This window comes from Podarcis erhardii (genome assembly GCF_964252035.2).
Source record: "Podarcis erhardii genome assembly, chromosome: 4".
Taxonomy (NCBI): Eukaryota; Metazoa; Chordata; class Lepidosauria; order Squamata; family Lacertidae; genus Podarcis; species Podarcis erhardii.
This window is the reverse complement of record NC_138508.1, coordinates 98,469,010-98,483,999: the sequence shown is the minus strand read 5'-3', so window position 1 is coordinate 98,483,999 and position 14,990 is coordinate 98,469,010. Positions and strand designations below refer to the sequence as shown.

Sequence of the window (14,990 nt, the reverse complement as noted above, 5' to 3'; positions counted from 1 at the left end):
CTAGAGCTGTTCCAGAGGCGCAACAATGCCTGGCTCGCTGACTCCATCATTGCCAGCATCACATTCGTAAAGGACTCTGGAAGTATATACTTGATTCTGACCAAATGAAGCCTCCTGGTATATATTTTGTTCCAGGAGGCTTAGTTTGGCGAGAATTGAATATACACTTCCAGAGTTAACACTGGAATTACTTCTGGTAAGTGAGCCACCATACAGTGGTACCTGGGGTTAAGAATTTAATTCGTTCCGCATTTTATCACATGTGGTGGGAATGTAAGAAAGTGAAATGCTTTTGGGAAATGATTTATAATGAGATGAAAAAAATGTTGAGATACACTTTTGTAAAGAAACCAGAAGCATTTTTACTTGGTATGGTAGGGAATGATGTTGGAAAGAAAGATGTGAAGTTATTTAGATATGCAGTAACAGCAGCCAGAATTTTGTTGGCCCAAAGGTGGAAACAGGAAGAAATGCCAACGAGGGAAGAATGGAGAATGAAATTGATGGAGTACGCAGAAATGGACAAATTAACTGGGAAAATTCGAAACCAACGCGATCAGAGATTCACCGAGGACTGGAACAAATTTACAGAGTATATGAAAACTGTGTGTGATCAGGAAATAACGCTTGTAGGATTTCAAGAAGCTTTGTGAAAAAATAAATTGGAATGTCGCTTAAAAGAGAAGATAAAATAGGGAATGTTAAAGTGCAACATAAATGTATGAAATGTGAGAAGTTGTGAGAAATATGAAAATTGTCAGATAGGCTGATGGAAGTCAAAAAGAATGTATAAGTTAAATTGGATGTTAAATTATAAATGGATTGGTTATTGGAAACTTGAATAAAAATTAATTTTTTAAAAAAAGAATTTAATTCGTTCCGGAGGTCCGTTCTTAACCTAAAACTGACTTTAACCTGAGGTACCACTTTAGCTAATGGGGCCTCCCGCTGCCACCACACGATTTCTATTCTCATCCTGAAGCAAAGTTCTTAACCTGAGGTACTATTTCTGGGTTAGCGGAGTCTGTAACCTGAAGCGTCTGTAACCCGAGGTACCACTGAATACGCTAGAGGGCTGTGAAAAAAATGTGTCCCCAACATTTTATACTTGTCTACCCATGTACTGTCTGAAACAAAAGGGGCACATTGGTTGCCAGATGTGAAATAAATTGGCATCATTTCCAGCTCTCCTACCCCACTATTGACTCTATATTACTGGTGACTTCTTCAGGGAGGGAGGAAAGCACAAGATGACAATGGCTGTGACATCTTCCATTTCACGAACAAATTGGGACTATTCACAAACACAAATACACACACAAAAACACCCTACTTGTATGAACAGAGGAGAGAGGAAGAAGATCACTGACACTGACGTTCGCAGGACACAGTGAAAGTTGTTGAAGTTTTTTGGTTTACTTGCCAAACTTCTGCCTCCCAGTAACGTTCGAGAAAATCCGGACATGTGGAAGTCCAAACTAATCCCACCCCCAACATCCACAAGCCACCAACTCTTTATCGCCCGTGTACACATATTTGGAGCAACATCTGAAAGAGGAGCTTATATATGGTACAGCTGTACACATGTAGTAGGCAGTCTGATCAGGAAGCCTGTATTATCCTGATTTATAATCTGGTGGCCAGCCTATGTCCCTTTCTGGCATTCTGCTAAATACACAGACTGGGGTTAGGATCCAGCAGATCTTCGGTTGAGCTGGATGGTTCCCAGCGCAATGGTGGAATTTAATTTGGAGTCTCCCCACTTGGCAGTTATCCTGTAGACACTCTATCATGCTAGCCCTCTGGCTTAATATTTGATATTTTCCCCATGCTTCTCCAGTTAACAAGTGTTTGTCTCCAGTCTTACATTTCCACATGTAAGATAAGAAGGAAAATCTCCCATAGGCTTGCAAAATGATTGGGTGTTCTAATAGCAGCATGAGCTACTAAAGTGGTGCCTCGCAAAACGAACTTAATTCGTTCCGCGAGTCTCTTCGTCTTGCGGTTTTTTCGTCTTGCGAAGCACGGCTATTAGCAGCTTAGCGGATTAGCGCTATTAGCGGTTTAGCGGCTATTAGCGGCTATTAGTGGCTTAGCAAAAGGGGGGGAGGAAAAAAACTTGCAAGAACTCGCAAGACGTTTCGTCTTGCGAAGCAAGCCCATAGGGAAATTCGTCTTGCGAAGCACCTCAAAAGACGGAAAACTCTTTCGTCTAGCGAGTTTTTCGTCTTGCGAGGCATTCGTCTTGCGGGGCACCACTGTAGTTAGTCTGGGCTTCACCCTTCTTAAAATTCAAGTACATTTCACACCTGGGGGGAGGGGGGATGGGCACCGTACCTTTGACATGACTTCTCCCGTCCTCCAGTAACGGTACTACGATAGTGTTGTTCACATTCCCTGGTGATCTCACCGCTGTGTAGACCACGGGTACCGACTGCACCACGACTGGGATGCGATGTACGTGGCTCATTTTGTTGGTCTGTAGGTTCATGGGGCTGGAGGGGGGTACTGGGTGGATTATGTGCAAAAACTGCTGCCCTCCAACACCTGACGCAGATGCCACCAGCGGGCCTGGCGTTAATACTGACGGTGCAGAAGATGCTGAAGAGACGGACGTTATTACTGTGGGTGACGAAGCTGGCCGACTAGAGGATGTGGAAGTGGAAGAAGGAGACGATGCCGAGGCGGTGATGGACACAGGCGAAGACGAAGCAGCGATGGGGGATGAGCGGGCCTTGTTTATCGACAAGTCCACTGGCTCAGTTTGCGTTTGGAAATGGTCTGTGGACAAGGAGTCTTCTTCCGGATCTGCCTTCATGCTGTTCAGCAAAAGGGGTACAGCTTCCATATCTGGGTAACTGTGAGAGTTTGGAGACTGTGGAAGGAAGGAAAGGGAAACAGGCCATTACCATCTAGGAGCCAATGCAAAAAAAAAAAAAAACCCACTCGGATGATAACAGTGTGTATGTTTATTTTAAGCACCATCATTGAAACGAAGGGCAAGCAGGCAAGGAAAGGGCGGCTGCTTCAAAGAGGCCCAACGTCGGGTCCTCATAGAGGGTTCACTGGGGATCATGTCAGTCACTGCCTCTTTGTATTTTTTATTTTCAGCTTTTCTATTAAGGAGGTGCACTAGTGGCACTCTGAAATAAACATAAGGACATGGGAAGCTGCCTTAGACTGAGTCAAATCATTGATTCATCTAGCTCTATTGTCTACATTGGCTGGCAAAAGCTTTCCGGGGTTTCAGGCAGGGAACACTTGCAGCCCTCCCTGGGGAATCAACGAGAGACCCTCTGAGTACTCAGCGAGAGACTACAGCTACCCCCCCCCACTCTCATTTTCCCAGAATGCTTCTGAGCTGGGCTGAGTCCCATCCTCTTGCTGCTCTAGTAAAATGTTTTCTTCCTCTGGAACTGCCTTCATGCTGTCTGGGTATGAAGGGTAACTATAGACGTTACCCCCCCCCCCAAAATGGGGTGCCTGTACTCACTGATGCTGTCTCTGTTTACAGTGGTGCCCCGCAAGATGAATGCCTTGCAAGACGAAAAACCCGCTAGACGAAAGGGTTTTCTGTTTTTCGAGGCGCTTCGCAAGACGAATTTCCCTATGGGCTTGCTTCGCAAGACAAAAACGTGTTGCGAGTCTTGCGAGTTTTTTCCCTTTCCCCCCTTTTTCTAAGCCGCTAAGCCGCTAATAGCGCTAAGCCGCTAATAGGGGTGCTTCGCAAGACGAAGAAACCGCAAGACGAAGAGACTCGCGGAACAAATTAATTTCGTCTTGCGAGGCACCACTGTACAAGGAGGGTACCACAGTGGTGATGGGGAGGGAACAGATGAAATATTTAATACTACTACTACTACTAATAAATTTATACCCCGCCCATCTAGGAGGCTTCCAACAAAGATAAAAAATACATTAAAACACCAGTCATTAAAAACTTCCCTAAACAGGGCTGCCTTCAGATGTCTTCTAAACATCAGATAGTTGTTTACCTAAAGCCCCTTCAGGCTGACTTCTGTTGTAATTGTATTGTTTAGCTTATTCTTTTAGTTGTTTGTGAATAATAGTGCTTTATAGATTGTAATTGTTTTACTGATGATTTGATAATTATTCTACGATCTGAATTGTATTTGTAATGTTTTATTACGCTCCATTAAGTTATTGCTGTGTATTGTTTGTAAGCTGCCTTGCGATTCATTTGAATGAAAAGCAGCATAGAAATATAATAAAGCAGCCCTGTTTGCAAGTCGAAAACTGTTGCATTTCCATCTCTGAACTAGGTGAGCTCCACCTCACATTTTCCACTGGTGGCGCATGGGCACATCAGCCCTTAGCTTGTCACTAGTTTATTTCTCCACTCTGCTTGTTCTTCATTACAATAGAATCTCATTACAGCACAATGTCATTATCCAAACATTACCAGAAAGTTCTGAGGAACAATCATTCATGTGAATTAATAATATTTGAATATTTCAAATTAATTAAGCCATTGTGAACATCTTTGTCAACAACTTTTTTTTTTACAGAGAAGTCTCAAAACATCAGCAGAGATGTTCTCTTGTACCACCTCGCTGCAGATGTGAGCTGTTTTTAAGGTGAAGCAGTTTCTGTTGCTGCATTGCTAACGCCCAACTCATATTTACTCAGAAGTCTCTTGTATCCTTCCTTACCCCCTATTTAAACAGTTGATTCATTTCACTTTTACCCATATCTGTACATCATGTTCCAAGCTGAATCACATCCTCATATTCAGTGGGAGGTCAGACTCCCTTCTCAACATTGCAGATGGTGAACGTCAACTCTAGTTGCAAGTGTTTCTTCAAGTCTGTAAGGCGTTCTGGGAGGAATTTGGGGCCAGATTTTCAGGAGCGATAAGCACATTAAGGCTGAAATCACAACCCACATAAACCTCAAAGGCTTAGCTTCTCTCCATAACCCAAGCCTACACAAAGCTCTAGAGCTGATGTGAAGATAAACATGAGCTAGACTTCGAACCCCCAGCGCTGTTGCCCAACATGAAATGAACAGAGCTGCCCCCAGTTGCAAAGAACTGTGCGTCTAGACTAGAGACTGGGGATCATAGATTTTCAAGGGTTGTAGGTGGTCTGGTAAAACCATCCTTGCCTGTGTATGTACACACTTCCCATCTCATCGCTATCTCATCATCATTTCTGATGAAACAAGGAACTGAGGGTTTACAGTGTGGTTCAATGATGCTCAATCTGGAGAACTCCAGATGCTGTTGGAGTCCTACTCCCATCAGCCCATGTCAGCATGACCAATGTTCTGGGATGATGACAGCAGACTCCAACAGCATCTGGGAACACCACAGTGGCTATCTTCTCCATCACAGTCTTCTCTTTGAATGTGTCCTCTCTTTGAGGGCCGTCTAGTCCAAGTCCGGTTTGCAGAAAAGGAACCATAAAGAGTGGGAGGTCTTGGAGTGGCCCACCAACAGCTATTGGCACTTAGTCTGAGCAAGCACACAAGTCATCTGGTGTCTTTAGTATTCTGTGCATTAAATAGTTAAAGCATAGCAATTATTTCTAAATGTGTGTCTATACATATAATTTACCATACAGTGGTATCTCGGGTTAAGTACTTAATTTGTTCCGGAGGTCCGTACTTCACCTGAAACTGTTCTTAACCTGAAGCACCACATTAGCTAATGGGGCCTCCTGCTGCTGCCACGCTGCCGGAGCACGATTTCTGTTCTTATCCTGAAGCAAAGTTCTTAACCTGAAGCACCATTTCTGGCTTAGTGTAGTGTGTAACCTGAAGCTTATGTAACCTGACGCGTATGTAACCTGAGGTACCACTGTATACAAATTTGATGCAAAATGATGTCCTCCCCACTTTTTTGAGTGGGGAATGTTGCAAATCCTCTTTTTTGGCAATGGATAACTGCCCACAACATATAGGAGCAACCTAGCCTGAACTATTAAGGCCAAAATAGGGTCTGTAACATGTTTATGTCTTTGTTTTATGTCCTACAGCCTCTGTTCAGGTTGAGCAAGACTCAAGGCCTGGATTCCAACCTTAATTCAGAATCCAGATTCACTTTCTGGACACCGAACCCCCCCCCCCTGCAAATCAATCCCATTATTCCATATAAATTATGATGGAGTGCTATTTTCACATCTTTAATTTGGGTAGCATGTACCTGCATTGCAAAACATGACATTGGGGTGTCTCTGCTTTCACTAAATAGTCCTATGAACAGAAATTAATTATAAAGCACATTTCCTGCCTTTTCTACCCTCCCAAGTATTGCAAATTCTCAGAAGAAGAAGAAAAAGAAGGATCTGAATTTCATAAATTATCATTATTGGGTCAAAAATTAAGATGAGCAAATCAACTACAGTATATCTGTAACAAGACAGATTTAAGTGATCCTCCAGAGACAAAACTGCAGCTACTCCTCATGTTGACATATGCTTCTTATGCCCAAATTACTTTGCAGTGCAAATTAGTACTGTCAAGCCTGAATATATTACAAATTAAGGGGGAGAAATTTATACTTCCTTTTTTTTCCCCCACACAGAAAATAATATCTTTACTTTGAGTATACACATAATTGCATATTATAGACTTGAAATTTTAATGGGATAAAACCGAAAGCTGTGAAATGCAGCTGTTTTTATTGAAATGATTTAGTGTCTCATGAATTGGCTTCAATAAATCAAGTTCTTTATGACCCAATGAGATATGATATGATTATTTTCAAAGGAGAGCGGCGAGAAAAGGCGGAGAAAGCAAGCCTCACTTTGATACGATGCTATGGCTGCCTGCAGGTCTATTCACTCAATGCTTTCTGGGAATATCCACCTGCTTATGAGACTCTGGCGCTTGTGGGCCTCTCTCACTCCTCTGGAAAGATCGAGGGAGCCATGCTGTGATTCTTTTGCACACCCTCCGACATTTCTCCAACGGAAATAGAGGTGTCCTATTCCACAATCATAGAATCACAGAACTGTAGACTTAGAAGGTACCCTGAGGATCATCTAATCCAATCCCTGGCAAGGCAGAAATACAGTGGTACCTCAGGTTAAGAACTTAATTCGTTCTGGAGGTCTGTTCTTAACCTGAAAGTATTCTTAACCTGAGACACCACTTCAGCTAATGGGGCCTCCTGCTGCCGCTGTGCCGCTGCCCCACAATTTCTGTTCTCATCCTGAAACAAAGTTCTTAACCCGAGGTACTATTTCTGGGTTAGATGAGTCTGTAACCTGAAGAGTCCGTAACCTGAAGCATCTGTAACCCAGGGTACCACTGTATGCAGGGATAGAAAATGCAACTTTGACATTATCAGCACCATGCTCTAACCAACTGTGCTGCTTTTGCAAACCCTCCTATCCTAATAATAATTTTATTATTTATAACCCACCCATCTGACTGGGTTGCCCCAGTCACTCTGGGCAGTTTCCAACATATATAAAACCATAATAAAACATTAAACATTAAAAAAAACACTTCACAATACAAGGTTGCCATCAGATGTCTTCTAAAGGTTGTATAGTTACTTATCTCCTTAGCTCAGTGGAGGGTTGTTGTTGTTTGCATAACTCCATACCCTCCAACATTTCTCTGATGAAAATAGGGACATCCTAAGGAAAAGCGGGACATTCTGGGATCAGATCAGAAGCTGGGACAGCTTCCGTAAATCTGGGCCTGTCCCTGGAAAACAGGGACGCTTGGAGGGTCAGCTTTTGCACAGTGCCTGAAGTAGAACAGCGAATGCCACCTCACCCAGTAAAGACTGGTGAGCAAGTTGCTCTGGCACCAGAGACAGAAAATCCCACAAGCACCCTAAATAAAGTTTGCTTGGCTTCCTGACTGTGGCTTATTTGAGGGAAACGTGGTTTACACAAAGCCAGCTTCTGGTTTGTTTCCTCGGCAGCACAGCAGCAGCAGTTTGGGAACTTTTGGACGTTGTCAACTAGACCAGTACTCATTCACATTAAACCGTAGGCTAGCAGAAAAAGGAACCTTTGGCCTGATCCAGCACAGCTCATATCTTAAATTCTTATCTAATCTGATTGACTGTGGCATACCATGTTATTTTGTTTACAGGCCTCCATGATGTCATCGTGTCACATGTAGCATTGTGATACATCATGTGGGTAGATCATATTAAATGGAAGATGAGGACAACATAAAAAGAGGATAACATATCGGGGCATTTGGGATTGGGTGGCCTCTGTCAATTCATGATGTTCCAATTTAATCAGGACACTTGAGGGGGCTGGGATAATGAGGGAAAAGAAAAAAGAGGATCATTGCTCTGTGCAGCAAGAACACCAACAAGGAGAACCAACCAGTGCCCAACAGGGGAGGTCTTTTTGACATGAAAACAAACACAAAATTATAAATACGGTTTCGAACCAACCCTGTAAGAAATTTCTATTGACAGGCTGTTTCGCATAACCATGAAATTTGTCTGTGCAAAAGACTCCTCAGTGCAGCCTTCATCAACCTGTGTTGTGGTCCAAAACATCTCAAGGATGTCAGGTTGATAAAGGCACCCTTAACACAATATACAGCATTTTGGATGGTTTCATTGTCTAAAAACTAGGGCTGCAGTTTAGCCCTCCTTCATCTTTTCTTAAAATCCTCATTCACCCTCCTCTTTTTAAAATCTGCTTCTGTTGACATCCAACAGACTCCTTTAAAGTCCTGGTTGGAACAGAAGTTTGTGGTTGATTTCAAAATGGCGCCAGCTTAACAGAAAAATAACATCATTAATGGGTGTCACATTCCAAAAGCGTTGCATAATACAATAGCTGTTGGGGTATATTGGACAACTCATATTAAGATAAGGGAAAGCAAAGCAGAAGCAAAAACAAACAATAAATCAGTATTGCAAGATTCCACTATGAAAGTGCTAAGAGAAATGACAAGAAAAATCCAGTTTGGAGCAGAATTAAGCCCCTGTTGTGAAATTTACTCCTGGCATCCAACACACCCCCTCAGCCTTTTTTTCTTCCCTTTATTTTGCTGCTCCCAGGAATGTACAGAAAGAAATTTACAAGCACTTAAAAGGCTCATGGGGCAGAACCATGACCCAAATTTGCATGAAATCTGCATATGGTCATTTATTTGTACAGTTGCCTCTCGGAAATTATGGGGTGAATGGCTGGGTTTCTCCAGCACTTCATTTTGCAGTATGCCCAGCCACCCTATAAAATATGGGTTGTCTCCAATGAAATTCTGCTGAGAGTAGACTCACTGAAAACAACTGGACCCAAGTTAAGCATGCCCATAAATCTCAGTGAGCCTATTCTGAGTAGAACTAACATTAGCTACGAGCCCCCCCCCCAAAAAAAAATTTAATTAAAAAAATGGGAGGAGGGGTCAGGAATCCTGGAACTACCACAAAAAGGCTGGGGTACCCCCCTAACAATGCCTCTGCCTAGATAAATCAAAACTCATCTTGCACTCAATTTTGCCTTCAGAGTCGGTTACATGTGGAACCATAATCCACAAAACACTGTTGATGGGGCAAATATTGATGAAATACTCAAAGCAACACATTCAAAACTGCATCTTCAGTTCATTCCTGAAAAAAAGAATGATGGTCACAAAAGGACATATTTGTCACTGCAAGACAAAACCAGTTATGCCCTGCATAAAAGCACTCGCTATAGCCTTTCAGAGACATGGAATATATCTTATGAAATGGACGTGAGACATGCTGTATGGTGTGTACATCAATGTGGCAACCACCCTATCAAAGGTTCCTCTTGGAAGAGAGATCTTTAAGTTCACGTTAAGTTCAATAAGGCTCTCGCTTGGAAAGTTATGAGTGATGCTAGACTTTATTATTAATAGAAATCCTTCCCCGATTAGCCTTAACACAGAAATGGCCATAACTTCAAACCGTGATTCATAACTCCCAGGAACGAGGGTGTCTTTCAGAGTGTTTTCAGGAAGCTGTCAGGATGGATCCAAATGACAAGTGCGTGGAATCTGCCCAGCCTGCAAATGCTACCCAACAAGAAGGCAATATTCTGTGCTGTCAGAAATGCAAAGCCTTGTGAAATATGAATAGCATCTTCACTGTCTACACAAAAGCTTCATAGACAAACATACCATGAGAGGGAAACTGATTGTGAGACGTCTGAGAAACAGTGCTTACTAATAACCTCTTATGTATACACAGATGAAGTACAGTGGTGCCTCGCAAGACGAAAAGAATCCGTTCCGCGAGTCTCTTCGTCTAGCGGTTTTTTCGTCTTGCGAAGCAAGCCCATTGACAGCTTAGCGGATTAACGCTATTAGCGGTTTATCGGTTTATCGGCTTAGCGGCTTAGAAAAAGGGGGGGGGGAGGAAAAAAACCCCGCAGGAACTCGCAAGACATTTTCGTCTTGCGAAGCAAGCCCATAGGAAATTCGTTTTGCGAAGCACCTCCAAAACGGAAAACTCTTTCGTCTAGCGAGTTTTCCGTCTTGCGAGGCATTCATCTTGCGAGGCACCACTGTACCTTTAAACCAGTTCACAATGAGATTAGCGGCACACTCACAGGGCAGGGCTTTGGGGCGGAAGTTCAGGGCCCCACCCAGCAGATTGGATAAGGGGTCTCTGAATTTTGAAGGAAGAAGAAGTAATTATCATCTAAAGACAGCCCCACCCGCCACTCCCCATGATACTATTAAGTCCACAGCCTTTCTTGAGTTCCCAGATGTTCTTAACTACAACTCCCATCATCCCTGATGGGTAGGAATGATGGGAGTTGTAGTCCAACAACATCTGGGGACTCAAGGTTGAGAAAGGCTGGCCTAAAGTTACATGACTGCACCATCTCGCATCCTGCACATGCTGGGCTGTAAGCATGAGTCTCAAACATGCATAGGACCTTTCCGTGAACTGGGACATTTGCGCATACATTTGATCTGCCAAAAAGGGGAGATAGATTGCCTTAACAAGGCCTACTCAGACAGAAGTGTGCATGTATAGGCTGCCGTTCACACTAAACGCCCTATGACAGAGCAGACCCAAATTAGAGAACTGCTTCCTTCACCTTGATAAATGCAGGATATGCAGGTCAGGGCTTTGTGTGAAGGTGTCCTTGGACGCTGACTTATTTATAGCATTTTATACTCTGCTTTTTGCCAGGATGGTCTCAGGACAGCTTACATTTAAAAACCAAACCGAACCATAATCTACAGTAAAATGCAACAGAACAAAAACAAGCAACGCCAGGGAATGGGAAATCAAAACAGCAGATAAAACACTCAGGCCAACATAACCCAGATAAAAAGGCAACTGAAAAGGACCTCAAATTTCATTAAGGGTAGAAAAGAACAGGATGGACTTTGCTTAGCAGCTAAAAGATAGCAAAGAAAGTACAAGGCAAATACGTTCCAAGGGGCTTCCATATTTTTGGTATCAGTACGGAAGATGTCCTTTCTCCAGTGTCACCCATATCACTTTCAAAGATGGGAGAAAGGCCTTTGAGGAAGCTATTAATTGGCAGGGAGCTTCATGCAGAAGGTACAGGATCATGAATATGCTCTAGACCCACATTGTCGAGGGTGTTATAGACAAGACCAATGCTTTTAACTGAGCCTGGAACCATACCAGCAGCTAGTGCAAATCTTTTAATAAAACTGTGATCCTGCCCATAGGGGTTGAGCCTAGTTAACGGCCCACTTGCACATCATGGGCTAGTTTCCTTTCCCAAATGTTTTCCAAAAGGCAACCGCCATGTACAACACACTACAATAACCTATCCCGGATGTTGCTGGAACATGGAGATTTGCAAAACATCTCTCTTCAAGGAGAGAAACATACAGTGGTACCTCGGGTTAAGTACTTAATTCGTTCCAGATGTCCATTCTTAACCTGAAACTGTTCTTAACCTGAAGCACCACTTTAGCTAATGGGGCCTCCTGCTGCCGCTGAGCCGCCGGAGCACAATTTTTGTTCTCATCCTGAAGCAAAGTTCTTAACCCAAGGTAATATTTCTGGGTTAGCGGAGTCTGTAACCTGAAGCGTATGTAACCTGAAGCATCTGTAACCTGAGGTATCACTGTATTGTGTGTGTGTGTGTGTGTGTGTGTGTGTGTTTAAAGAAGGAAAGTATTCCTTGCCACAACCTGTGGGTAACACCATCAGCAAGTAAAAAGGCAAAAGACCCCAAGTCCCATACAAAAAGCTTTCACTCAACTTATTTTATAGCAGAAAAATATATGAGCAGACACAAACAAATAGAAACACACACACGGTTCTGGTTATCTGTAACTCAGAATTAGAATGCACCAGTGGGTCAAGGAGGCCTTTAGCACAGTTTTCCAGAACGTCAGAAACAGACGGGTGGAAATACACAATTGGGGTTCCCAGGGATGCTTCTGTGTAAGAAGGCTGACAGAGGGATGCCAGGGGCTGAGTTTATCTGTACAGTGATTCTTTTAAACTTTAATTCTTTAAAGAGACCATACTTCCAAGAAAGCACCTTGGGATCACAACCTTAAGGTGTTAAGTACACACAGAACAACAACCTGTGGAACCTGCAGTGAAGTTACAAGGTACTGAGTCTTTGAACTACATCCATAACTGTCAATTCTGTTTGCATGGAAAATACCTAATGAAGTGTAAAGGCAAACCAACATGCAGCTTGGCCCCTTCAGGACGACAGGTTTCCATTCGACCTCATTTGAGAAGTAATTTAAGACATCTATGCTAGAAACTGTGAACTTAAAAGCACACATGCAAACTGTGTTCCAGCTATGGAGGCTTTCTGGAAGTACGTCAACTCCTTTCCTCCACCTGAACCATCTTCGTACGGACAGTATTTATTTAAATCAATGAGGAATGAATAATCTCTTTTGCTTAACACCATTTCGCTTTTGGAAAAGTTAGTGAAGCAGCAAATGCATAACCAGGGGAACAGAAAAGCGATGACTCCGTGTTTGTCAGTCCAAAGGAGCAGAGTCCCTATTTTGAATGATGAGTCATTTCTTTTGATCCCCACTAAACAGCATGGGTGCTTTCGATCTTCAGGGAAGCGGGGAAACACTTTTGCTGATGAAACTGGGTGGCTAGATAACATCCACCCTTTTCTTGGAGGGTGGTGAAGGAGACTGCCCTGGAAATTGTTACACAGGCAATACAGAGATGTTTCTGCTGCTTTGTCGACAGTGCCTAGTACGTCAGCCCAGGTCTTCAAGCAAACCTCAATAAACTTTCACCTATAGCAGGATCAACAATTTCCCCATGATAATCAAAATCTGCAACATACAGGAATCTAACCAGTTAGGAATATAGGTGCTTCTCACACAATCTAAACTAATGTCTCTTGGACCACACATAATATTTTCTGTATAAGAACACCCAGTGCTTTTTTCCCAGGGGGTTATTGTTAAGAACAGTGGCCCTTACTCTGTAACAACTTCATGGTGAGTGCCGGCACCTGTTTTTCGGGGGGGGGGGGGGACTGAGAACACCCTGCCTCAGATTACATAGCTCTGAATTTCTATGAACCCGGTCAGGTCCACTTCAGTGTGGTTTCAGGATTGCTTTTGGTGCAGAAATTGCCATTCCCACCCTGATGGCATATTCTAAGAGATGAGGGAAGAGAGGACTCTAATGCCTTATTATCAGGCCCTATAGGTGTTTCTGACATCACAGAATCTTAATTGTGATCAAATAATAGGGAGTCAATTGATGATGTTTGAATAGTCCAGTATACCTGAAGGAGCGTCTCCACCCCCATCGTTCTGCCGGGACACTGAGGTCCAGCAGCGAGGGCCGTCTGGCCGTTCCCTCCCTGCAAGAAGCCAAGTTACAGGGAACCAGGGAGAGGGCCTTCTCGGTAGTGGCACCCACCCTGTGGGACGCCTTCCCACCAGATGTCAAAGAGAATAATATCTACCAGACTTTTAGAAGACATCTGAAGACAGCCCTGTTTAGGGAAGCTTTTAATGTTTGGACTATTGTATTTTATTATTTTGCTGGAAGCCACCCAGAGATGCTGGGGAAGCCCAGCCAGATGAGCGGGGTATAAATAAATAAAAATAAAAAATATTATTGACCAGTGAGTCAACCCTTCATCTGCTTGATCAGGAGGAAGGAAGAGACACTTGTATCTCCTGAATGAGAAAGTTTGGAGGAAGGAAACAACAGAATATATTAAGAAACATGTTAGAGAGGGTAAAATTAGTTAAGACGGAACCTTAAAACACAGTTGTATGTAATTCGGGTTAGAAACATCTACGTTGGGTGAGTGACAAGTCACTAGTTTTGTTGAATTTGAATATAACTGTTGAGCAACAAATGTAATTTTCTATATGAAAAAAGAGTAAAAATATTACTGAGGAAGCGCTCCAGTTGAATGGGGTGTGCATTTGTGTGTTCACAGTCTGTACTACCATGTCAAAAGAAACAGTGCTGCTAAAGATAGAAGCTGCTCTTTATTCTGGGAATCCTCCTTGCTAGGAACACTCTAGGATTATATAATAAAGTCAGCCCTGCTCCCTGTACATGCTAAACTGAGTCACAAATAATGTTGCAGCAGCAGCTCCACTGACATTTTAGCTTGACCTTTACATCTACGGCAATGTCAGCTCAGACATCCTACACACTTCCAAGACAGTTAATGGGTCATAACAGTTCTACTGATTTTGCATTATGCTTGCCGGGACCCAGAGGCCCTCCTTCAAGGTCAAAGGGATGTTTTCCCTCCACCACCTCAACAGACGAGCTCATATTTCATACACCTGCAGTGAATGGTAAATAAGCAAGTCGACTGAAGAATTCCCCTTTCAATCTACCTCACATAAGGATGCGTTCAAGGTGGGCGGACACCAGTGTTTGCTTCCTTTCACATCATCAAAATCGTCTCAAATTACTCCAATATGGGGCTTCTCTGGGGACAATACTGTGTGATACATATTCACTGAACCCAGGTGGCATGACCGTGATAGGTCAGGTTTATAGCTCATTGCTTCAGATTTCCGAAGAACAATTAATTGCCCACACTTCCTCA

At 43.1% G+C, this 14,990-nt stretch overlaps 1 protein-coding gene across 3 annotated transcripts in view; it reads right to left on the bottom strand.

Moving 5' to 3' along the window:
* The window catches only part of KLF12 (KLF transcription factor 12), a 235,268-nt gene that overhangs the window by 94,702 nt on the left and 125,576 nt on the right, over positions 1–14,990 (bottom strand). For all 3 annotated transcript variants that reach the window (XM_081858262.1, XM_081858264.1, XM_081858263.1), the window contains exon 3: positions 2,338–2,875. In XM_081858262.1, coding sequence (XP_081714388.1) covers positions 2,338–2,875 — 538 coding nt within the window. The remainder of the gene's footprint in view (positions 1–2,337; positions 2,876–14,990) is intronic.